This window comes from Malaya genurostris, chromosome 1 (genome assembly GCF_030247185.1).
Source record: "Malaya genurostris strain Urasoe2022 chromosome 1, Malgen_1.1, whole genome shotgun sequence".
Lineage (NCBI taxonomy): Eukaryota > Metazoa > Arthropoda > Insecta > Diptera > Culicidae > Malaya > Malaya genurostris.
Window position 1 is genome coordinate 22,848,295 of NC_080570.1, and position 25,540 is coordinate 22,873,834.

Here is a 25,540-nt window from a genome sequence, read left to right on the forward strand (position 1 = left end):
TCTAGCGGCATTCGGGCATGAGAGTGAGAAAACATCTGTTGCATGACGCTGAAAGCCCAAGCTGAGGATGAACGCGATCCTCCGGGCAGCAACAGGACTGAGTCGTCGAGCGGACCAACTTTCTCCCCTATCATCATCAGCCCAATTGGTGCGGCCAAAGTAACGAAAGGACGATCCTTGCTAGCTGTGTAGGCACAAGTACATGGGTATAGTATGAAGTGAAGATACTGTGAGTTATCACAGTCGAAAGCCGACCGCACCGCTAGGATGCGGCTGGAACAAGAAGGCCCGGTTTTCTCATCCAACCCAAGCCACACGAACGCAGCTGACGACAATGATGATGGCCAATGCAAAACTCATCGTTTCGTGTGGAAATGTTTTCCTTCCTCCCGTGTAGCGCCACCAGAGGAAGCAAACTGAATTTTCCACATCAAAACACATATTTGCGTAAACGAACACGGGCCAAAAGAAAAGGTTCAACAAGCGTTCCCCGATGTGTTGTATTGTATTGTGCGTGTTGAAATTGAATTGTCTTTGCACAATGTAGTTATCCTACGTCGGACAAGTACTAAAATTATTCATCATACACCCGGGGGCGCATCCTATCCCATTTCACCCATTGTTCGGTCTTGGTGACGCCGACGCCAGACGCAAGAAGGCAAACTTATCATTTGCACTCCGAATTGTAGTAAACGAGGCATGATTGCGCAGTGACGATTCGTTCTGAATCGGAACATGCTAGTTGAGCAAATTGAATGGATAATGTCGGTGCAGTTTGGGAGCTTTCTTCAGCATTGTTTTACGGGTTCGGTTACCGTAATATGACTGTCAGGTCTCAACCCACATGACGGAACAGTTGTTCGTAAAGAAACAGGAATCAGAACTAATTGGCTCAAGTGTCACGTTCCCCTAGTTATTTTGAGATTTGTGCCTTACCGTGGTTTCTCATCATTTTCCTGGTGGGACGAGAAGGATAAAAGAAACATGGCAGGGGAATATGAATTGGATGAGTTGGAAAATTAGCACAAAAAAGGATGCTGAACGATCTACATATGCCAAAATGCACATTTAATAAAACCTCCCACCAAGGAAGGGAATAATCGTATCTATTTTCACTCGGCTAGCACTCATAGACACGTTTCTACCTGATGCGAGTCACTCGTATTTATTCGTTCATAAGTGTGCTTCTGCCGAACACCCGATTGCCTCAAGTAACACCCGATCGGCAAAGCGCAATAGTTAATTCTCTCGCATTTATTCTCTCTTTCATTCGTTATGGAGCGCTGCCATTTGAATTCTGCTTAGTACATGTTCGGAACCAATCCGAACCAATGATGAGTTAACTCGCTCGGCAATCCGAATATTTGCAAGTATTTTGAATCGTGATTCAAGACGATCCATTCTTTTAACGCTCTGGAGTATAATGAAGGCAGGCGCAAAATAATCGTATCCGTGGGGTGATTTCACGAGCCGACGGGAAGTTTAAGTGCATTTTTGATTCATGCTGCAAATATGTGAAAAAAGTTGTTATTTTCTAAATTAAAGCGACATTATTTGCAGTTTTCACGATGTTGTTTCTAGTGGCCCGCTCACCTAGAAAATTTATGATACCGTATTTTCAGGTGATTGTAGTATCTCGATTTGCTATATTTCAGTAGAGGCTTGACAGTTGCCGAAAGGAACTAACATTTTCAACTGAAAACCTATTTTCTATGCACATTATATTTTCAACTTTTGTAACAGCATATTACAAGAGAGCAAAAGAAATGAATGAACAATGTTTGCCTCAATCGATAAATAATTATAAGAAATCATGAATGCAAAATTGGAAAATCAGTCTTACAATTCTTTCGGAGATATTCCCTTTGCGCGTTTTCTCGAAACCGTTAGGGAACACACGATAACAATAAAACTACTGGACCAAACTGGGTATTTTGCTTTTCCCTATAGAGAGGTAAAAGAATTGCTGCAAAATCCGACTTTCAAACGGATCCTCCGAGTCCCATTTTTCAGAAATGGTTGAACCGATTTCCGCAAGCATCCCGTTTGAAAGCTACTAACAGATATTGAGTGGGGGGGTAATATAAATATAACACATATCGAAAAAAATAGAAATAATTCTTTATAATAACGCATGCGCTATCCAAAATAATAAACATTTCAACTGTTGTTGTTTACAAATCAGCGGAAACATTCTGTTAACAATATTATTCCTTGTATCTAAAACCCTGAATCGTGATTTTTTAATAGTCTAAAATTATTAATATAACCGCTTGGTGTATGTTAGTCCCATCAGCACCCAATAAATTAAAATTCGATGAACATAGAGTAGTTCCCAATTTTCGTCTAATATGTCAATTATGGTGTTGTTTAAGTGAAACTAAATTTGTCCTCTGGGGTATCAGAGGAGGAATCACGTACGGTGATCAAGCGGTGATCACCAGAAATTTAGAAATCACAGAAGGTGATCGTGTATCACCAGTCTGGTGATTGGGTAATGGGGCAATAATTTTTTTATAATATGACTAAGGAAATAAAGTTTTCCAACCAAACTTTTTCCTATTCAAACTAATTTATTTCAGTGTCTTTTTATCGAAAACTTCGAAAACTAAACTGAATAGAATGTCGTAATCATTCAAGAATTCAATGAAACTCAAAAAAGTATCAATACTTGACAAGAAGTGATGATCCATAAACTCGAACGTGATAATAAAATCATAATCATTCAAAAACATTCTCACTATTATCAGTCATGCAGAGATTCTCACTGAAAATGCTGAAATTCAATATGGTGGGTGATGTATTGAAAATCAATTTAAATCTGATCTTAATATGCCACTCTGTGATTAAAAACAATTATAATGACAATTATAACTTCAATCATGAAGCATGTTTCATGCAGAGTAAATTGCAGGTACATTTTTTATTCAGGTTTAAAAAAATATGTCACTATTGCTTGCTTTTCATACACCGAAGTAACAGGAGCGGAGAACTTGGCTAGAGCGAACACAAACAAGCGCTCAAACCAGCTCGGTGGAAGAGTGCTGTAGCAAGTGTTATCGTAGCCAACAGGCTTCCCAGTAGAGGGCTGGTTCAAGTGCTGCGCACAAATATTTGCACTCTTGTTACTTCTATACACAAAATTCATGCTAAATAGCGTTTAATAAGGGTAATAAAGTTACTTAGACCATGAGATTTAATCAACCCTAGAATTAAAACAAAGTCCTTTGTCTCTATAATCAATATTCAGATTGTATTGTTTTTTCGCTGTATCCTATTGCGCATATTGCTATTGCGTACTGAACTTCCGACATCTGAATATCATCATCAGCTAGTGCAAATCGCTGCATGGCTGATAATAGTGAGAATGATCATTCATAATCATGTGTGTATTTAAATAATATTACTGTAGTGATATTGAAAGGAAAGAAATTTTCCCCATACTTAGCGGAGGTGGACTAGGTGATAATTGTGCAGCACTGATCAGCACCCAATATCAATCTCAGGAAAACAAAAACATTTCGTTAACATTATAATGCAAACACTGGTGGTATGAAGATTTTTCGAAGGAAGGTTTTCCCAGTGTTACTTGTTTGATCTTCCTGAAATGTGTCAGAATATGCATTGATTGATATGATTAACAGAAATGCATAAACTGTTGCTTGAGAAGATTGAGCAAGCAACAAAGGGAACAACTGCTTTGGAATATTATGCCTATTGAGAGGTTTTACATGAAGATACAGTTATGATTATGTCCAGATTTCCAAAACAAACTTATATGAAATGCACCATCACACCACTAGGTGGACCGAATCAGCATGCCTTGCAATAACACGGATTATGTGAAACCTTATGCATAAGCGCACTGGCCGTTTCAACAGATTGCTGGAATCATTCGAACTGTTCAATTACAATGATGAAGCTCTACTTTACTTGAAAATCATTCCGAAGTGAAGTCGATGATCGGCGGACAAATTTGTTAGAGTTGGAACTAATTGATTTCCTCATTCGTCAACTAACAATCTCATCTTGTTTGTCTTAAAAGACCTAATTAACTCTGACTAGAATAGCACATCAAACTTGTAACATGTTAAAATAACAGGCAATGTAACGATCATCATAATGCACATTGCCCTTCAAGCAAAAACTTATATTCAGCCGACCGAACTCATCATGCAATCTTGCCATAGCCAGTTTTTTTATCCACCCTTCCCTACAACAGATCGTTTCGATCTAACTCCTGCTGAATATATCCAGTCACACTTGTCAATCGTTCGGATTTTCGATTGCACACGAACAGTTGGTTCATTTTTACGAACGAACATAATCGCTTCCGATGATGTTCGCTGGCACTCTTTAACTCATGCATTGGCAATTGGGTTCGTGTTTCAAAATTTTGCGATTTTCAATTCTCTTATTCTCCGCCATCGCACGCAGTATGATACCGAACGAGTTTGAGTGACTCTGTTATGTATTATTGAGTACGCAGTGGAACGATGATGCATAGTGAAAGATGATCGTGTGTATTCAGGGTGATGATTGATTTTTTCCGTCCTTGCCTCCCACCCCCCCGAGAGGAAATAGATATTTTACAAAAGCGGAAACCGTTCTGCTTTCCTGGAAGATTGCAGAACGATTCGCAATATGTGTGAACAGAAGAAAATTCGGCACACCATAAGGGATGCCAAAACAATCTACTTAAACCTTCACAGAAGGAATTCATTCACTCCGGGAAGAACGATGAACATGAACGATAAAATATTCTTCAATTTTAGCTCCTTATACACAGATTCAGCCATGTATGGAGAACCAAAAACCCGGATACGTAGTTGCGCCATTGCGGGACAGTTATATATCAGATACTATGAAGTACGCAGTACATAGCATTTAGCACACGGAATGCTATATGTCCAGTCAGAGCTCAAACCAGCGCAATATTTAAGATTTTCCGCAGCCTATAGCTCATTATCCACCATAACACATGGATCAATAAGTCCCGAGACTAAAGCAGAGATAGCGCTCGTAGTAAACCAGTAACCACGTCTTTCTAAAGTACTAACCTTTGCTTGAAACGGGTCAAAATTTTAAGTCGATCCGACCAGAAACAGCTGAGTTATCGAGGTTGTAGTAAAGTCGTTTTGTAGTTTGTTTAAAAAATGGAAAAAACCGAGTTTCGTGTTTTGATAAAACATTGTTTTTTAATGGGTAAAAACACCGTGCAAGCGAAACAATGGATTTAAAAATGTTATCCGGACTCTTGTCCATCAAAAGGAACGATTTGTCGGTGGTTCGCCGAGTTTGAACGTGGTCGTACCGACACAAATGACGCGGAACGCTCGGGTAGACCTGTGGAAGCCGTTACACCGGAAAATGTGAGTGAAGTGACAAAAATTATAATGAAAGATCGTAAAGTGAAGCTCCGTGAGATTGCTGAGATGACACAGATATCAAATGGAAGTGTATTTACTATCCTTCATGAAAAATAGAGCATGAAAAAGGTTTTTTCCAAGTGGGTGCCGCGATTGCTTTCGATGGAACAAAAACAGCAATGAACAAAACATTGAAAACAATGGCGAAATTGAATGAATTGGGCTTCCCCACCCCCCATACTCGCCAGATTTAGCCCCCAGTGACTACTGGCTCTTTGCTGATCTTAAAAAATGCTCCAGGGAAAAAGATTTGGCTCAAATTGGGAGGTCATCGCTGAAACTGAAGCTTATTTTGAAACGAAAGATAAATTTTTTTATAAACATGGTATTGAAAAATTGGAAAAACGTTGGAACCATTGTATCACCCTAAAAGGTGATTATGTTGATGAATAAAAAAAAATTTGCAAAAAAAAAGGTTGTTTCCATTGTTAGTCTCGGGACTTATTGATCCATGTGTTATATACAGATTATTCATTCAACGTAATACAGATTTTCTATGAAAATATCTGGCATCTCTGGTCAGAAGCTGCACTGTAACCCGCTTATACGTGCCTGGCAGATTTCTTTCCAGACACTTGGCAACATTTGCCAGAATGTTTTGCCGGAATGTTGGCAGAATTCCGGCTAGAGTCTGGCAACAATGTAACAACCACTTCTATTTCCGCCGGATTCTTCCCATACAAGACTGCAGAACCATTTTGAATCGGTTCTACATATTAAGCACCTTTGCATTAATGTTTCCTATTAGAAGTGCAAGTGAAGCTTTTGCACCAAACCTGAATGAATCAAGCTGTGATTGTAAAATATTGTGTCTTCTTGAGATATAACTTAGTGATATAGCTTGATATCATCAGCAAAGGACAGCTTACAGCATTTAAGCAAAAAATGGAGATCATTAAGGTATAGTAAAAATATAAATGGTCCCAAATGACTGCCCTGGGGTACTCCAGAGCTAACGGCGAAGGGTGTCGTCGAGCAGTTTCCAATTTTTACAGACATTTTGCGGCCAGTTAAGTATGAATGGAGCCAGTTCAGTAAGGATCCATTGAAACCAAGCCTGTCGAGCTTAGCTACTGTTAGTTAATGATTTATCTTGTCGAAGGCTACGGAGACATATGTATAGATTACGTCAACTTGGAGACGTGCTTCAAAAGAACGGATGATAAAGGATGTGTAGGAGAGTAAATTCGTTGAAGTTAAACGATTGGCCATAAAACCATGCTGAGTTTCGGTGATGTAATTACTGCAATTGTGAGTGATAAAATCCAGGACAATAATTTCGAGTAACTTGGAAACGGAGCATAATGCCGCAATCCCACGATAATTGGAAGCGTCAGACTTATTTCCTTTGTTTCGCACAATAAATTAAGATCAACATTACCACTTCAGAGTAAAAAATGTTTTCTTCAACTTCTACTATGAATTTTCGAATGAATTCGCCCGTTTTTTATAGGATGTAGTAATTAAAAAATTTTCCTGCCGATTCTACAGCTCTTGCTGAAAGTATCATCTCTAAACAAGCAGCGCCTCTACATTTCATTGCAGCGTCACTGTGCCAATAGTTATTGAAGAACGGTTTCTTTTCTGTCTAGAAGTTTAACAGCTGGTAGATTGTTTGAGTTATAAACCGTAGAAAATCCCCGTCAGTTTTTGTTTTTAATTTCTATCAAATATAAAAATTCAACAGAGTCCATTTCGCCTTCGAACGACAGTTCGACATGTAGATGGTGCTGTTGTACAAACGATGATGTTTTCGAATGAAGTTGTCAAAATACATATGAATGTTTATTCTCCAGTGAATTTTTGTTTATTTCGAGTTGAAATTCGAATAATCAAAGAATATTCGGTTGTAATTAAGGAAAAAACATTGATTTCTATCAATTAGAATTTCAACCAATATTTTTAATCTTCAGCTTGAGAAAAAATCTAAGTTTTTTGCTATCAGAATGACCTACAGATTGATAAAATTGACTTTCCTTTTGACACCGCTCTGAAATAATTGGTCTGGCCGTTTATTCCACCCAGTAGTTGTTTAAGCCTTTAATTTCGATTACGAAAATTGATGACATAGCCTCATTGGGCATCAATATCTAAATATAGTTTAGTATTGAAGAAATTAAAGATTTACTTTTTATTCATAAATTGAATGAATACAAAAGTTTTACCCATTCCGTAGGTTTGTTTAAGGAAAAAAAAATACTATGTTAGTAGCTATTTCCGCATTTGATACTCGGTTCCTATATTGGTCTATGTGAGAATTTGCTAACACCATCGTTTTCTTGGTCCATAAAGTGAAACATAGAAGGCGCGGAGTTGATTTCAGTTTTGCGTTTGAAAGTCATTTTTCATTGCTGTTGTAGTCCCAAAGAATTTGTAGACATGGCAGTCACACCAGAAGTTCAATACTGAAATTTACATAACAGTTCAGCATAAACTGTTAAAAAAAAGGAGAACTGAAACTTTATTAGATGGAACAATGTGTCTAAATGGCGAATAAATTTTAAGCGGGGCCTAATAAAAATGTGCAAATTACAACGATGATTTACAAAACATATTTTAGAAGGTTTAAGTATTGAATAAATATATTATGACTGTTTCTGATGAAAGATTTTGAAACAAGATTTATTATTAAGAAATCTTTGTTAGTATATTTCTGAAAAAAGCTATTTTTGTAAAGGCATTATGATTTTCAAAGAAAAAGACATAGGAATATTCATCCCTTAAAAATGGATTGAAATATTCGTAATATGTTTTATTAAGTAAGATTACACACATCATAAATTACTTAAACCGTTTATTATCAAGAGGAAATCAGATCCCAAGATTCGAGTTCCACAATACGACAGTCACAACTCTTCACTAATTAGAAGAGCAGATTATCGATTGACTGAAAAATTGGTGCCAAAAAGATTCAGCCCACTCAGGCATGACAATGCGCATCTCCAATATAAATTGTAAATGGTTTAACATTCCCTATGGCTTACAAAATCCACTTGACCTAGTATTTATTTTTCATTCAAATAACTGTGAACTTGAACATTAAATGTCTGCAGTAGAGATGAACGGGTTTCAGGTATTTGTAGCCGAAACCTAACTCGAACCCGAACCCGGCGGGTACTGGTCGGATTTTGGTTCAGAAAAAAATATGTTTGTCGGGTTCGGGTCGGGTACATGTGACGATGTTTTTTTATTTTTAATGGGTACGGGATGAAATTTTTTTATTGGATTTCGGGTATTCGAACTCGAATACCCGATTTTGCCGGGTTAGGGTCGGGTACGGGTAAAAACTTTTACCCGAGATTCGCAATTAAAAAATGAGTTAGAGATTGGTGGCGGACGTAGTTGTTAAAATTTTCTAATTGTGCAATAGTATTATCTCGAAAGCTAAAAAACGCTTCTAAGCAGCACTTATTTTATTTATTTTCTCTGACTTTGTGCTCATTTTATCCTTTGTCTTCCAATTTTTTACACTAATCTAGTTACAATAAATACACGTTCTTTGTATAAGTACTCGATTTTTAGAAAAAAAAGGTTTTTAAATAATTGTGAGCATCTTCTGCTCTCATGTGCTTTGAGCAACTGCTTAAAGGCGGCGAAAAACACGCGTCACGAGTTTTAAAATAATACGCATGGAATAGTTCATAAGCGTACTTTCCGTACGGATGAGGTAATCCTCAAGATTCTTGTTGTGTGTTATTCTTTGCCATCGTATTCGCACCGGTAAGCCATTTCACTGACGCAACAGCAGAAACCAACGAACCTGTTTTTCCTTGTGCGAAAGAAGAAATTTTCTACGACCAAACACATAACAAATGCTGCATCAAACGACTCCTTTTCTGCCAATGGAAAGCTTTAAGCCCACCGAACGAAACCGTTACCGTCGTGTCCCTTCCTTAAGGACACTAATGATCACCTTATTACTGACTGGTAACACGTCATGTCCTGTGGACTTTCCCTCCCCGAAAAATGGTGTCGTATTTACCTTTTGCCAACAGTTCAATTTGCCACGGGGGAATAATTTCCGAAACAATAACGTCAATTACCAGTGCGCTCCTTCGAGACTCCAAATGAACAACCAGGTGAACGTGAACGGGCGGTCGTGTCGCTGAGGGGAGCCGGTGGAAAACGGGAAACCTTTTTTCATGGCAACATCAATCTTGTTCGTGTTGTCCCACCTTCGGGGTGTGGTTTTATTCCCAAAGTCGTTCGCTGTGCGGAGCAAAAATATGTGCCGATCGAATTTTTTCCCTTCAATTTCGATACTTTCCAGAAATCTCATCGGACCGACTTGGGTGTCCCGAGCAGAGGGTCATAACAAATTGCTGTCAAATTTTCCCTATGATACTAGAAATGTGTTATTCGACAGCCTGTATCTTGACGATGGCAAAGTCATGACGAGCCTTGCCATGAGCAGGATATTTTTTTGTTTGTATGATTTTATTTTACACCCTCAATCGGGTTTCCACAAAAATTTCATATCGAATGGAACAAGCGCGAAAGACACATTAGCTTCAGACGAGTGCACCGACGTACGACCAACTGACAACTCGTTACGCAACCAATGACAGACGACGAAGCGAAATTGAACCAGATGTGTGTATCGATTTCCAGAAAGTTATAGCTTTGCAAAGGCCCGAGCTCACAGCAAATTGGGTGGAAAATTCTAAAATTGCTACTGATTTGAAAAAGGTTGATTCGAACGGTTGAGCTCTGTAGCAAAGGCCGATGGTTGGGGATGAGTTTCTTTGTGTGTTTCAACTCGGAAAACGATAGTTGTTAGCTTCCAACATTACAATGTAGTTCGAATAGTTTTTCCGTATTTAGCATCGAAAGCGCAACCGACGACGTGTGACGTAAGTAGAGTGAAGATATTTCAATTTAATGCAACTAAAATGTAGGCAAAAACGAGAATTTCAAATGAATGTTAAGCCTGACTTTTTGGATGAAATATCAGTTTTGATCAATTTTTCACCATCGTTTGATGGAAAATTGCTTACATTTTATGAATGTAGATTTTAATTCCCTAAAAAAAAAATTAGCAACACTGCTTCAATGCATTCGTATTAGATTGCGTAGCGCTTACTAATATTTTCTTTTACGACAGAAGATTTCCGAAAAAATAAATACACGGGGCATAATTCCGATTCTAGAAATGAGCAAAACGAGTCATGATTTGGAGAAAATATTATATTTTCATGTTATGATAATACACCATGATTAAAACTTCTCGGATCATGATCTATTTGGACTGATTTCGCTGAAATTTAATCGCAACGCACTTGACGTTGTTGGGTATAACTTCAGGAGTATTTCTGCTACGATGGGAATTTTTGCGACATAAATTCAGGCGTTTTGTGAGTTTTGTGTGTTTTTTGCAACATTAATTCAGTGAAAATCACGACGAACTTCTTTTTATCAGAATCATTAACAATTAAAATATTATGTTTTTGTAAAACGACGACGCCTAAAATAACGTGTTGCGTTCATTGCTTCAGTTTTGATTTTGTGTTTCAGAATTTAAACACTTAAACGAACTGCATGAAAAAACACGTGTGAATCAAACCTCTATGTCGAATTCTTGCAAAAAAAATCGTCCTATTTATAATATTTAGGTAAATCAATACAGCTGGTGTTGTTATATCTATGTAATAAATTAATCAAAGTGGTTGAACAAAATATTTTTCTGATTTTCGAATTTATTTTTTGGTTTACGCTAGCTCTCGGAATATTACTCTAGCAACAACGGTCACATCAAATATGTAAGAATACATTCGAACAAAATGTAACATTGATGTTTGTCAAATGAAAAACGTAGCCGTGCTTAGTCTCTTATGATGTCAATTTTCGGTTCATTATCTTTATTTTTATGTTATGTTTAATTCGCTATCAGCCGGTGGGTAGAACAACACGATTATTGTTAAATGAACATTTTTCAGGATCGAGTAAACATTTTCAGTAGGTCTTGCTTTTCAATGTCTGTTTTTGATTTGCATTAATCTGTTAAGCAATCTATCACATCACTTGAGGCAGAGGGTTCAAAGAGATATCCGGGTAGAAAATTAGAGTTACGAGCTTTGAATGAAATGCATTCTTCGAGTAACGCATTTTCGAACTATGATTAATTTTCATGGGAGAAGAGTTATTGCTCATGGTTCCATGATAAGTTAAAATGATTGTTTTCGTGATTTTCTAATCATGACTGCAGTAACGGATTTCTTTCCGTGTAGTTTTACGACAGAATTCCATATCCATCGCCTTTCGCGTGTTGAATTAAAGGTTTCTATTTTGCGGGTTTACTTGTAGAAGGTACGTACATCTTTATATAGCAAAAATTTCTGCAAGACGAAATTCATATAGGAATGTGTTGTTGAAGTACGCTGAAACTGAAATAATTTTTCTCGATCAGTTTCAAGGAAACCTGAAGAGTATGAGTTTCAAGGAAACCTGAAGCAGAATGAACAATAATCGAAAGAGAGAGTGAACAAAGAGAAACTGTCACTTGCTGTTACGGCCTTCTGGAAAATCAACCGAGATATTAAGAGAGCTTGTCTGTATTATGTACGATTCAGACGGTCCGCCTTCTTCCGTAACCGTCACCGGAACGTCAGCTACTGTCAAAATTAGTTTAATACTGTCCTCACCGGAACGTTTACACACTCCGTCCGTCGAGACGTTCCGTGACGGTAACGTTACGTGTGAATGGTTCCACAAGAATGCATGTAATTAATGTTGACGGTGACGGAGGTTGACTGTGACGCAGAGATGCCATTTATACAGATTTATCTGTATTATACAGATTTTTACATGCTCATACAGAATTAATACAGAGTACAGATTTTATACAGATTTCCTCAATTTAATACAGATTTATACAGATCTCACAAAAAGTAAGAACGAAAAAATTCAACTTTTCTGTATGAGCTATGTTTTAGTATTTGATTTCAGTGATGAGATAAAAGTCTTTCAATCGACGGACAAATCACAAATTAATATGGAAATCAGTTGTGAAAACCATTTGTATTATAATTTGAAACCAAGGATGGCTTTTATCGTATCAAAGAACGCTCACTAGCAACTCTTCACACGATTCAATCAGTGTCATCGAAGAGAGACGAATATCATCGCAGCAACAAAAATCCGACATGGTTAATTTAACACACAAGTGCGAGAGCGAATTTCTTACGATGACCTCTCTGAGAATCAAAGGGTAACTCGCTGCTTTGGGAATTCTCTCTGCAGCAACAAACGGTCGCTTATTCTCGTCTCCCGATCAGATTCTACATGGGCAGTGGATAATTGCGATAGAATCATTTCGACCGTCTCACGACAAAAGGGCCTAACTGCAAATGACACTTTCTCTTTGTTTACTTTTTCTTTCACGATTTACCGAACTGATTTTATATTTGACGCTTTACTCTTCGCAAAACTTTCAAGGTAAAACTACAAGCTTTCGATTTATATTGGAAACTGTAGAGAATTTGCAATAATGGTTCCGTAATGATCAAAAGAGAAAGTAAACAAAGAGAGGCTCTCATTTGCGGTTAGACCCTCTTGTCGTGGGACTATCGACTATGAAAATGTATGTGAATGCTCCACACAAAGGTTTTTAAATATTGCAACATAGTATGAGAATCATCAAGTCGAATCATCGATTCGAATTTCTGCGATAATTGTCAACTTGCGATTCTCTCTTGGTAAATTCCAGCCAGCAACGATAATTATCAGACTATAATTTTTTTAAGGGTCGTGAAATACTCAGAGTATGAAGTGGAGCGAGGAAATGTAGAAAAATTCTCTCGCGGTTCATGCATTGGTAGACTCGAATTCTTGTAGCATCTTCTATCGGATTGAGAATTTTGTATACAATATAGAAAAATATCGAGCAGCTTCTGTCAAATTTTCGGCAATCACCAACGCTGTTTGAAACCAATTTGAACTGATATTCAAGGAAGTAACGGCATCATGAAATTTTACTGTCAAACTGAGAGTTGTATGACCCGATTTAACGTTGCATATTGGGCGTTGAAATTCCATGTCAAATTATGAAGTCAAAAACTCCAAACTAGATAAATATATGGAATTACAATTCAATTGTTGTGAATAAAAAAATAAAAAAAAAACTATGAAATTTCGTCGTTGAATATTCTTGTGAGCGCAGCAATGACTGATTGAGTGTACCGTAAGATGGTACCACAATCTATTGGAATAATATCTTTTGGCATCATTTTGTTGTAATCTATGAAAGACTTGGTTAGTTAGTTGATATATAAATCTTCTTTGGGACTACTAGTCCCCGGTTTCCATTTCCGAAACCTCCGATAATAGTGAATAAAACCCTCAAAAATACTACAAAAAGATACTGAGCAATTTCATCCAGATCCGATCAGAAAACACCACCGCCTAGCACACAGCGTGCTTTAACCAATTTTGTATAACGTGCAGGGTTGCCACTAATAAATCTATATTAACTTAACATAACTGTTCACAAATTGAAAAGGTTATGGCAGTTTATACCCAATGGATGTTTTTGATTTTATTCAAGTTTGAAAAAAAAAAAAATCTTGACATAATCTTGTAGTGATGTTTTAGAAAATATAAGTAATATGAGAAAGGCATAATTACACCACTAGGTGGATCAAAAAGGTTATTTTACAGTAGTTGCAATGACGTATAAAACTGTTTCTAAATTTTCACTTTTTGTGCTAGGCGAACTTTGAGCATCCGTTTATTGCGTAGGAAAATAGAACAAACAACTAATGCATCAGTCTACAAATTTCCCCGTATCTCGAACCAATCATTCCGTTGGGATTAATAAAAGGGTATCAGTAATTTACCTCGCTCGGGGATAGGTTCCTTTCGGCTGCTTTCGAGGGGTGCCTGTGATACTTCCGAGTAGATTGTGCCTACCTCGGCCAAACATCGCAGAATCAGCTGTCCAGTGGAATAGTGTGATGGTAGCAACTGAAAGATGAAATAAGGGTTTATTTGTGTGTTACTTGGTACATATTTGGAAAAGGATCCTCAACAGTCTTATTGAATTCTTTTCAAGGAAGTGTCATTTGATGTTAATCAAAGATAACGGATATCCGAGGTTCCAATAGAAACTGTGTGTAAAATTTTGAATGCGCAGTCTGGCGAACACTTACAGATGTCGCCGCGATCGTCATTAATTTAGCTGCTGCATTCTCATCACACCAAATTTCGTGGCGACATCTGAAAGTGTTCATCAAACTCTTTATTATACTAATTAGATTAAATGCAAATAAATTGTTCAGTCAAATGCTACGAAATTAAACGTGAACACTTTAATCCAATGTGTCGATTATATCGGTGTAGGGTTTGATTGATAAAATTGATTCTCAGTAGCAAACGATGCAAGAAACATTTTTCAATTTAATTCGTGAAGTGTTTTTTTTTTTCATTCCATTTCCCACTCTCCGAAAATCAGGAAAAAGAAACGTTTTTATCTTTTTATGAACTTGTTCGCATTTCAATCGCACTCACCTGAATGTTGAGATCCCTGGACGCCCAGTGCAGACTGTCATGCGTTGGATGCAGCATCGTAGGCTCGGTTCCGACCTGAAATGAGTCCGAAAAGTGGACAAAAAAAAAAATGGATCAGTTTCTCAACCAATGATTGAGCTTCGGCCATCACACAATCACATCACCGCCGCACCGATGATTGATTGTGATTGGGCGGGCGACTCGCCCGTAGATGGGATGCAGTTTCACTGATCCCGGGGATATGGAGGCGCCACCGTTACCGCCGGTGGCATCAATAATTTACGACCCTTGACTATTATGGTGACGGCTTATATCGGGGCAGTAAAAAAATTAATCAATTTGACGGTTTCTGAGTGACATTCATTGTCACGATCGGGCTGAAGTAGGTATCGATGTGTCATTACCGAAATGTATCTACAGCCGTCATAAATTCGGCTTTTATCTTCACCGGCGTCGTGTCGGTTTCGCTTCTTTTTTTTTGATCATCGTAAGCAAAAGAGATTTCAATGATGACGGAAGTAAATATTTGTTGGTGAAGCGTTTTATCTGATATAATAAAAATATGAAATCCTATCAAGGATCTGGAATGGTGAAACTCATGAGTCGTATGTTTTATTTCAGTTTGAAGAATGAGAAACGGGTGAAGGGTAGTTTTATGGAAGCGAATAAACAGGAAATTGAGCACCTGGCATGGGAAATTTTTTCGAACTTCTGAATATGTGATAACAAATGCATAAAATTTGACAAACTCAAATTGGTTCAATTTTCGCGTTTAAATTTGATCTTTTTCCATTTAATTTTGACTAAATATATAACGTTTCATTACTCATGATTCGTTTAATATAACATCGCATTATTTTGCGATGTTATATTAAATTTTTATTTAAATATTCTCAAGAATAGTTAGCGACTGAAATCGAAGTAAGCCTTTGTCGCACAACATCCACTTCCATTTTGTAACTAACGAGCAGCCATCATAACTGATTCATATACAAATTTCCTGCAGACGAGTGACAGCTGAGAGACACCGGGAAATGAAAGCATCCGGCTCACTTTACGGCACATTTACGAACAATGATAAATGGCACCGGATTTTTTGTTGTTGTTGTTGTGGTAGTTTTTGCTGCTCCGTGTCCCCGCCAAGCATTTCAGCGACAGAGTAAAAGAGTGACCAAGGGAACTAATGCAGGGATGGTTCACAAACGACGTAGATTGGGATTCAAGTTTGATTGTAATCATAATTTACATATAATTTAACTGTAAAACCGATAACTCAGCACTTCCGTTTTGAACTGTTAGTAACTGATGACAGCAATAATTAGCCGTTAGTAGGAACCAAGTTCATAAAATCCGAGAAAAAATATTTAGAGTTTTAATCACAGATTGCATCACAGAAAAAACTTTAACCAAAGATACGACTTATGAAATAACTAAAAAAGATTAAACGGGTTCTTCCTGTCATTCCGATTGTGTGTGCTTAGATCGCTGACATTTTCTGCGTAAAATGGACCACTATTGGTTGTTCGCATTGAATCAGTTTCAGGATTGTAAAAGAGAATTCAACTTAAAATTAATTTTGAGGGAAACTTAGGGTTAAACGATGTAGCACGATTCATGGAAACTATCTGTTGATTAATTTTTAAGATCCCAAACACCGATCAGTAGAACTTTTTCGACATTAATGGGACGCCTTTTCAAAATTGATCATATGGGTGAGTGATAAGTTTTTAGTTGTGAATAAATACGGTCCCAGAAAGTATGGACGCAACCAAAAACCGCTGCCATTTCGCAATGGTTCAGAATCTGTCAATTTTTATGGCCTGTTGTTTACACTCTTCTCTAATCACTTGTGCCCTTCTTTATTCGTTTTCACTAGTTTGTTTCGAAATGCGTGGACTTTCAGCAGAACAACGTCGGAAGATTGTGTACAAATGGTGCACAAAACGCGGACTGTCACTGAGCAAGATAGCAAAAATGGAAGGAGTAAGTGAAAAAACCGTGCGAAAGTTCGGTGAGGATAACACCTTTGAGGGTAAACCGAAAACGGGTCGAAAAAAGGTTCTGCTAACCCGTAGTTGGATAAACGTATACTGAAGGCAAAAGAAGGAGGTTTCAGTTCGGGATGTAGCAAAAAAAAGTGGGCACTTCGAAGTAAAATGTTGTTCATGCAAAAGGACGTTTGAACCTTTGAACCTATAAGAAGCAGAAACAACCAAAACGTAGTCCGAAACAAGAAGCATCGATCAGGCCGAGGGTTCGAAAGCTGTACAATACGATTCTTGCTGGAAATTTGAACTGCATAATCATGGACGACGAAACCTACGTGAAACTCGATTACAAATCCTTGCCGGGACCACAATATTTTACGGTGCGAGAAAGGCAAGTGTTAAACCAGTCCGAGACATCTATTGAAGTCGAAAAATTTGGTAAGAAATCTATGGTCTGGCAAGCAATTTTTAGCTGCGGTAAGATTTCGAAACCCTTCATCACCACAGCTTCAATTAGCAGCGAAATATACATCAAGGAATGTTAATAAAAACGACTTCTACCATGATTCGAATCCACAAGGATCCTGTTGTCTTCTGGCAAGATCTTGCTTCTTGCCACTACTCGAAATCAACGGTAGAATGGTATACAACCAAAAATGTCACTTTCGTACCAAAAGACATGAGTCCACCAAATTGCCCACAACTTCGACCAATTGAGGAATTTTGGGCATTAACGAAGATACATCTTAGGAAACATGTCTCGGCAGCCGAAACCATTCAACAGTTCGAAAAAGATTGGAAAAAAGTGTCAAAAGTTGTCGCCACGAAGTCTGTGCGGAATTTAATGAGGAACGTTCGCAAGAAGGTGCGCCTGCTAGTCTACAATGGCTAAGTAGCAAATGTTGAGAATAATATTCTGTTGCTGTAGTCTAATATTATCAGTACATCGAATAAAATTTGAATATCTAACACTTGTGAATTATTTACAGCGAAATCAAAGTGCGTCCATACTTTCTGGGACAGTCTTTTTCTCTTGTTTTATTTAACGTATCAACATAATTTTTGCTCCACGGTTTCGGAGATGTGATCAGCAATTTGTGATAGAATTATTAGCAGCATAAAATAACCACAATAAATTCAAAATTAAAATTTTCTGAAATGTAATAAGTAAAAAGCAAAGCCTTAAGTGGAATTTGACCATCTGTTTTAACAGACTTCGCAGCCGATTCAGAGTGTACAGAACCATTGCATGGCTGGTGCTACGATTCCACTGACACTACGAATCCTTCAAGGTCGGGGCTCGAATATACGACAACTGGTGCCCGCCAACCCGGAATAAATGTGATAAGTAAAGAAGGTAAACATTAGATGCTCCGTTTATTCTACCTTGGCGTGTTTGACTCGTTCACATCAGACCAGAATACGAGTCCAGAATTCAATACTGAGTTTTAGTTCTGAAATTCAGTTTCCGAATCCTAGACCAGATTTTCTGTTTTTTTTTATTTCTAAAATCCAGATCTAAAATTCAATTCTTTGTCCAGAATCGAGTTCCAGAATTCTGCAATTGAAAATACATTTCAGAAATCGATTCTTAGTCTGAATTTTGAAACAGAAGGTAAACATTTGAAGCTCCGTTTATTCTACCTTGGCGTGTTTGACTCGTTCACTTCAGACCAGAATACGAGTCCAGAATTCAATACTGAGTTTTAGTTCTGAAATTCAGTTTCCGAATCCTAGACCAGATTTTCTTTTTTTTTTTTATTTCTAAAATCCAGATCTAAAATTCAATTCTTTGTCCAGAATCGAGTTCCAGAATTCTGCAATTGAAAATACATTTCAGAAATCGATTCTTAGTCTGAATTTTGAAACAGAAGGTAAACATTTGAAGCTCCGTTTATTCTACCTTGGCGTGTTTGACTCGTTCACTTCAGACCAGAATATGAGTCCAGAATTCAATACTGAGTTTTAGTTCTGAAATTCAGTTTCCGAATCCTAGACCAGATTTTCTGTTTTTTTATTTCTAAAATCCAGACCAAAAATTCAATTCTTTGTCCAGAATCGAGTTCCAGAATTCTGCAATTGAAAATATATTTCAGAAATTGATTCTTAGTCTGAATTTTGAAACAGAAGGTAAACATTTGAAGCTCCGTTTATTCTACCTTGGCGTGTTTGACTCGTTCACTTCAGACCAGAATACGAGTCCAGAATTCAATACTGAGTTTTAGTTCTGAAATTCAGTTTCCGAATCCTAGACCAGATTTTCTGTTTTTTTATTTCTAAAATCCAGACCAAAAATTCAATTCTTTGTCCAGAATCGAGTTCCAGAATTCTGCAGTTGAAAATACATTTCAGAAATTGATTCTTAGTCTGAATTTTGAAACAGAAATTCGGAGCTCAGATCAGGATCTTGATTCTAGACCTGGACTCTGGAACTAAATTCCGGAAATGAATTCTAAATTTGGATGTGATTTTTGAGACTGAATTTCGGAACTGAAATTGAGGTTCATCCAGAATTCTGAAATTGAGTGTTGAACCTAAAGTTCTGGACATACAGACCGAAATCCAGGACCAGAACTCAGATCCAAAATTATGCATTCTAGAATCCAGATTTAGAATTCAGTTCCAAAATGTAAGTCTAGAATTGAATTTCAAAACCCAGTTCCACAAGTGTTATTCAATCCAGAAACTAGGTTTTGAAGATTTTTGATCTAAACTCCTGAGCTGAGCTTTGGATCCGAATTTGAAAGCTGAATTCTGGACCGGAATTCTGTAAATACAATTCTACTGAAGATCAGAATCCAGGTCCAGAGTTCAAAGCTAGGATTCAGGTTTAGACTTCATTGCCGAATCAGAAATTTGTCCTCGAGTTCAGTTCAGAACACAGGTTCAATGATCAGATCTACAACCCAGATCCAGAATTCAGTTTCCGAGTTTAGGTTCAGAATTCAGTTCTAGAATCTAGCATCAAAATTGAGCTTCACAATTCAAGTCCGAAATTCAGTTCCATCATTCGGTTTCAAAATTCGGTTCTAAAATTGCAGGTGCAGAATTAAGATTCTTCAACATCAAAGAACCTTTATCAGTTTTACTCGTATTCACATCATCCGGTTATGTCTCTGACATTACCCATTCGTTTCCATCTTTAATTTATTATTGAAGAAGAAGTTTTGAGGTAAAACAGAATACAGTTATCTGAGGTCGTTCAAATTAACATCAATCCATTATTGGAACTTATGAAGATGTCAAGAATACCTTTTGATTAGTCGAATACAATTTTTTGGAATTTTACAGTCAATCTTCGAAGTAAATTATTAATAGATTCTACAATTTGCATAAAAAACCCACTTTGAAAATATTTACATAGATTTATATGAAACTGTTGAGTAAAGGCTCTAACGAGAGTCGATCCTTTTTCTCCCACTGTGCATTGCTTCAATGTTTCACCTTGAAAAAAAAAAACAATCTCAAATGATTTTAAACAGTCAAAATCAAAAAAAGTAAAAAAAACCTGTTTTAATCCACCTAGTGGTCTAATGATGCCTTTCTCATATCAATCATACTATCGTATATAATACTGTGGTATTCTTCAAAATAATTTTCTTCGATTCTTAAAAAAATAACCGAAATCGGTTTGTTTGACCGTCTACTGATAAAAACTATCAATTGGAGAAGATTTGAGGTCGATTTAAAAAACTTTTTACGGTTTTTCGCCCTTTTCAGTGATGGTATCAAATTTTTAACGCACTTTACCCTATATTTCCGGATCCGGAAGTCGGATCCGGATGAAATTCAGAAATTACGTGTGGGACCACAGGACCTTTCATTTGAATCTAAATTTGTGAAAATCAGTTTCGCCATCTATGAGAAAAGTTAGAACACATATTTTAATTTTTTGCACATTTTACATCATAACTCCAGAACCGAAAGTCGGATCCGAATAATATTCAGGAATTTTGTATGGAACCAAAAGACCTTTCATTTGAATCTAAGCTCGTGAAAATCGGTTCAGCCATCACCGAGAAAAGTTAGTGCAAAAAAATGTTACAGTTTCTGCAAAAAGTATTTAGTACAGTAGAGTGTCAAGTTTCGAGACAGTACCTATATTTTCGACCAGCAGGATTATGTCTAATGAAAAAATAAATTTAGAATTTGGTCTCTTTATTGCAAAATTGTTTTGGCATGAAAACTAATCCATAGTTATTCGAATCACAAACTGGGAATTGTAGCTGAATGTTGAAACTCCTATTAAAATCGGTTCAAAGAAGTAATGAAGAAGAAAAATAGTTCGAAAAATTGAGCATTACTGCTGTGCGAAACGAATGGACCTATTTTCATCTTATCCTTAAGGTCAATCCATCGAACAGAGACAGCAGATATCACTCTAACTAACGATTTTCGTACATGATATGATTACAGGACCTATTACCTTAGTTCAAATCACGCGTGATCGTTCAATCGAAATAAAACGAAAGTTTAACCTGCAGCAAAACAAACAGTTAGCATAGTGTGATTGCGGCCCCCAAATAGTGTCGATCGTGGTGACATCTGCAATTTAACACATATGCCATTTCGAGTCCCCAGTGAACTTCAACTAGTTTCATCTAAATACTACGATTTTGTCTGATAAATAGAACTTGTATCAAGAAAATGTAGGACAGATTTGTTGCTGTAGCTCATGATTTTCTAATGTGATATTTAAGCCTTAACTACATGGATTTTCACTGAGACCCTGCCCCTTTTCTCTTGCAGACTACCACTACATATGACGTGACTTTTGGGTGGCCCCCACCGTGCATACATTCGATGATGCAAGCGGAAAGCACAAATTTTGTCGGGTTCTGCTTCGTGCCTAGACAGCGAAACTAATGCCCCGTTTACACTTCTGCTGGCTGCCAGCATGCTGGTGTCAGTGTACTGCCCTCTTAGGAAAAAACGTTCAACTGTGGTCCAATGATCCAAAGTATTAGACCAACGAAGGACCACCGTTGAACGTTTTTTTCCTCAGAGGGCAGTACACTGACACCAGCATGCTGGCAGCCAGCAGAAGTGTAAACGGGGCATAAACGACAACGCACCAACGGTACCAGACGGGAACGATACGCTATCGGGTACTCCACAGCCGGAAATGGGAAACTTCTTCGACGATGTTCCGACACTTAATTCAGGCTCGTATATCAAAGTGAATACGGAAGCTCCCGGCTTTTCTCGGCTGCTTGGGAAGGAAACTTGTTTACGGTGTAAAACTTCCCAATTTCGAGACAATTTCCCATTAGCTATCATCCCATCCGGATTTCGGGCTCGAATTCCATACGTACGCAAGAATGCAAATTGATGCCGATATGTTTTTTTTTTTCAATTTGATAAATTTGATCTGATGTATCATCACACATGAGGGCTTTTTGTTTGTCAAAGCCGGATCTAGTTAGCCGAGCGGCAGGAGGGATTCCCATTTTATTACTTCACGGCTCGTGGCAATCACGATGACAGATGATGGCCTGCTAAGTATCCACCAGAAGGAAGCAAATAAAAGCCCCACAGATGACGGAAGATTAATGGCGAACGACGCCTCGCATTCCAGATAGATATGGAACTCGCCCAACGGAAGCAGCGGGATTCGTGTGGCTTAGGCATAATGAGGGCGGCACGAATTTGATAAATATCTTCACAAGAGGATATGATTCTATTTTGGTTTTTGCAAGGATTTGTTCTGCAGTTCCATTTGGGTTCTGAGAAGATTGAACAAACAAACATGAAATATTTCAGACATTTTATTATGAAGACCCGATCTGCATGCCGTGATTGAATGCTTATCAAAACTCGGTCTTCTTTTGATATTTCTTCATTTGTACCATTAACGAGACCAGGCTCGTTTGTTACCAAGGTTACTTGTTATTACGAACGTGTAATTAATTGCCTAAAGTTCACAATGTACATTCATACGACAATCTCAGTTATATCTTGTTGGACTATTTCAAAATTGAAGTACATAATACAGATTTCCGAAGTTACGTGGTTTTCTTTTGTGTTAGAAATGCATGAAACGTTGAGAATTAATATGACGACAATTCTCTGCGTAGAGTAGCACAGTCGATTAGTGGTGAAGGTAAAACTTCTAAACAAATTTACTTTGCCCATACTGGTTTCGGATTCAGGTTTCGGGAGTAGTGATTCCAAAATGGAACTTACATAAATTTCTCAAAGTGAAATTAACGTTTGAGCATAGATAATAGTACGAGGAAGTCAAATAAGGTGAACGAGGAAACCTAAACCGTTGATTTTAACCATGGTAGCGCTTCATTAATGCCAATTGATGGATTCAGCCAAACATGTACTCGAAGTGCGCTTGCGTTCGTTTTTCTAGTCCTAAATAAGTATGTCCGACAGGATATCTTTCTCGTCTACAGAATCTTGCTTAACTAGGGGCAGTCTCGTGCATTTTCTCTTTCCGGTCGTCCAGTACAATTTTATGTATTATTATTATTATTATTGTCATTTATTTTATTCCGGTTTCATCCTCCATATGATGTGTTTTCTCAAACTTTTTTTTCGTTCCTGTTTCTGATTTCGGGAGGGGCCACAGCCCCTCGACCGTCCACCCCACCCCTCTCACATTGTGGATAACATTAAAAATATTGAAAACTTGATTAATGTGAAATAATGTTTCGATTTACTAAATACTCTCATATCAAGAAAAGAACTAATCATTCCTTCATGAATAGAATAGTACAATAAACAAACTTGAATAATATTTATGCTCATTCTCCTTCAAAATTAGATACAAGTTTTTGTTTCGATAAGATATGTCATCGTTCTAATTTTGATCAGTGTATTCCATGTCGGTGTAGGATAATTTCTAATCATTTAATAATTTTGACATTTCCAGTTTTGCAAATAAGTGACTCTTCAATATGTCAAAATTGGGATGTCACCTCGTAATGCTTGTACCTTTTTAAAATGTAACACATGTGACGTTTTGTAACATCTAAAATTTACCAAATAGCAATGCATGTAACGCTTCGTAACGTTTATAACTCACAACAAGTAACGCATATAACATAGAAAAAACTTACGTATGTAACGCCAATAACTTACACGAAAGTAACGCTTCGTAACGTCTATAACCTTATAAAAAGTAACGCTTGTAACTCCTAAAACTTACAAAAAAGTAACACATTTAACGCTTCGTAACGCCTTGACTTACAAAAAAGTAACGCATGTAACGCTACATAACGCCAATAACTTACACAAACGTAACGCATGTAACGCTTCGTAACGACTATAACTTAATAAAACTTACAAAAAAGTAACACATGTAACACTTCGTAACGCTTATAGCTTACAGAAAAAGTAATGCATGTAACGCTTCGTAACGCCTATAACTTACAAAGAAATAACGCATGTAACGCTTTATAACCCCTATAGCTTACAAGAAAGTAACACATGTAACGCTATATAGCGCCTACAACTTACACAAACGTAATGCATGTAACGCTTATAACTTACAAAAAAGTAACACATTTAACGCTTCGTAACGCCTTGACTTACAAAAACGTAACGCATGTAACGCTACATAACGCCAATAACTTACACAAACATAACGCATGTAACGCTTCGTAACGACTATAACTTAATAAAACTTACAAAAAAGTAACACATGTAACACTTCGTAACGCTTATAGCTTACAGAAAAAGTAATGCATGTAACGCTTCGTAACGCCTATAACTTACAAAGAAATAACGCATGTAACGCTTTATAACCCCTATAGCTTACAAGAAAGTAACACATGTAACGCTTATAACTTACAAAAAAGTAACACATGTAACGCCTATAACTTACAAATTCGTAACGCATGCAACGTTTCGTAACGCCTATAATTTACAAAAAGTAACGCATTTAACGCATCGTAACGTCTACAACTTACTTAAAAGTAATGCATGTGACACTTCGTAACGCCTGTAACTTACTAACAAGTAACGCATGTAACGCTTCGTGAAACTTATGAGAAAAAGTAACACATGTAACGCCTATAACTTACACAAAAATAACGCATGTAACGCTTCGTAACACCTGTAACTTCCAAAAAAGGAACGCATATAACACTTCGTAACGTCTATAACTTACAAAACAGTAACGCAAGCAACACTTCGCCAGTAACTTACAAAAATGTAATGCATGTAACCATACGTAACGCCTATAACTGACAAAGAAGTAACGCATGTAACACCTCATAACGCCTATAGATTACACAAAAGTAACGCATCTAACGCTTCGTAATGTCTATTACATACAAAAGAGCGACTTTTATAACACTTCGTAACACCTATAACTTTTTTAACAGTAACGCAGCGCAACTCGTTTACCGCGAGAATCTAACTCTTATAACGGTTTTCGATTCCCAGCCCCGCAGTTTCTAGCTTGAAGAGGCAAGTGACCTTAAGTTTAAAATCTCTATAATCGCAACACAAAAAAAAATATTTCATGGTACCTTTACCCAGGCGTCGCCTCAGATAGGCCTCAAAAAATTCGTAACGTATATAGGCTTCAGAAACTAAACTATTATTCTTTGTATCATTATTAGTATTATTGTCATTTATTTTACTCTGGTCCCATCCTCCATT

At 37.2% G+C, this 25,540-nt stretch overlaps 1 protein-coding gene across 4 annotated transcripts in view; it reads right to left on the minus strand.

Annotated features, from left to right (window-relative positions):
• LOC131434820 (uncharacterized) overlaps positions 1-25,540 on the minus strand; it is a 424,990-nt gene that overhangs the window by 50,003 nt on the left and 349,447 nt on the right. For all 4 annotated transcript variants that reach the window (XR_009230406.1, XR_009230403.1, XR_009230404.1 and 1 more), the window contains exons 6-7: positions 14,934-15,008; positions 14,264-14,390 (exon numbers count right to left, since the gene is read on the minus strand). Coding sequence is in view for 1 of the 4 variants with exons in the window: in XM_058601990.1 (XP_058457973.1) it covers positions 14,264-14,390; positions 14,934-15,008 (202 nt within the window). In the remaining 3 variants the exon portion in view is untranslated. The remainder of the gene's footprint in view (positions 1-14,263; positions 14,391-14,933; positions 15,009-25,540) is intronic.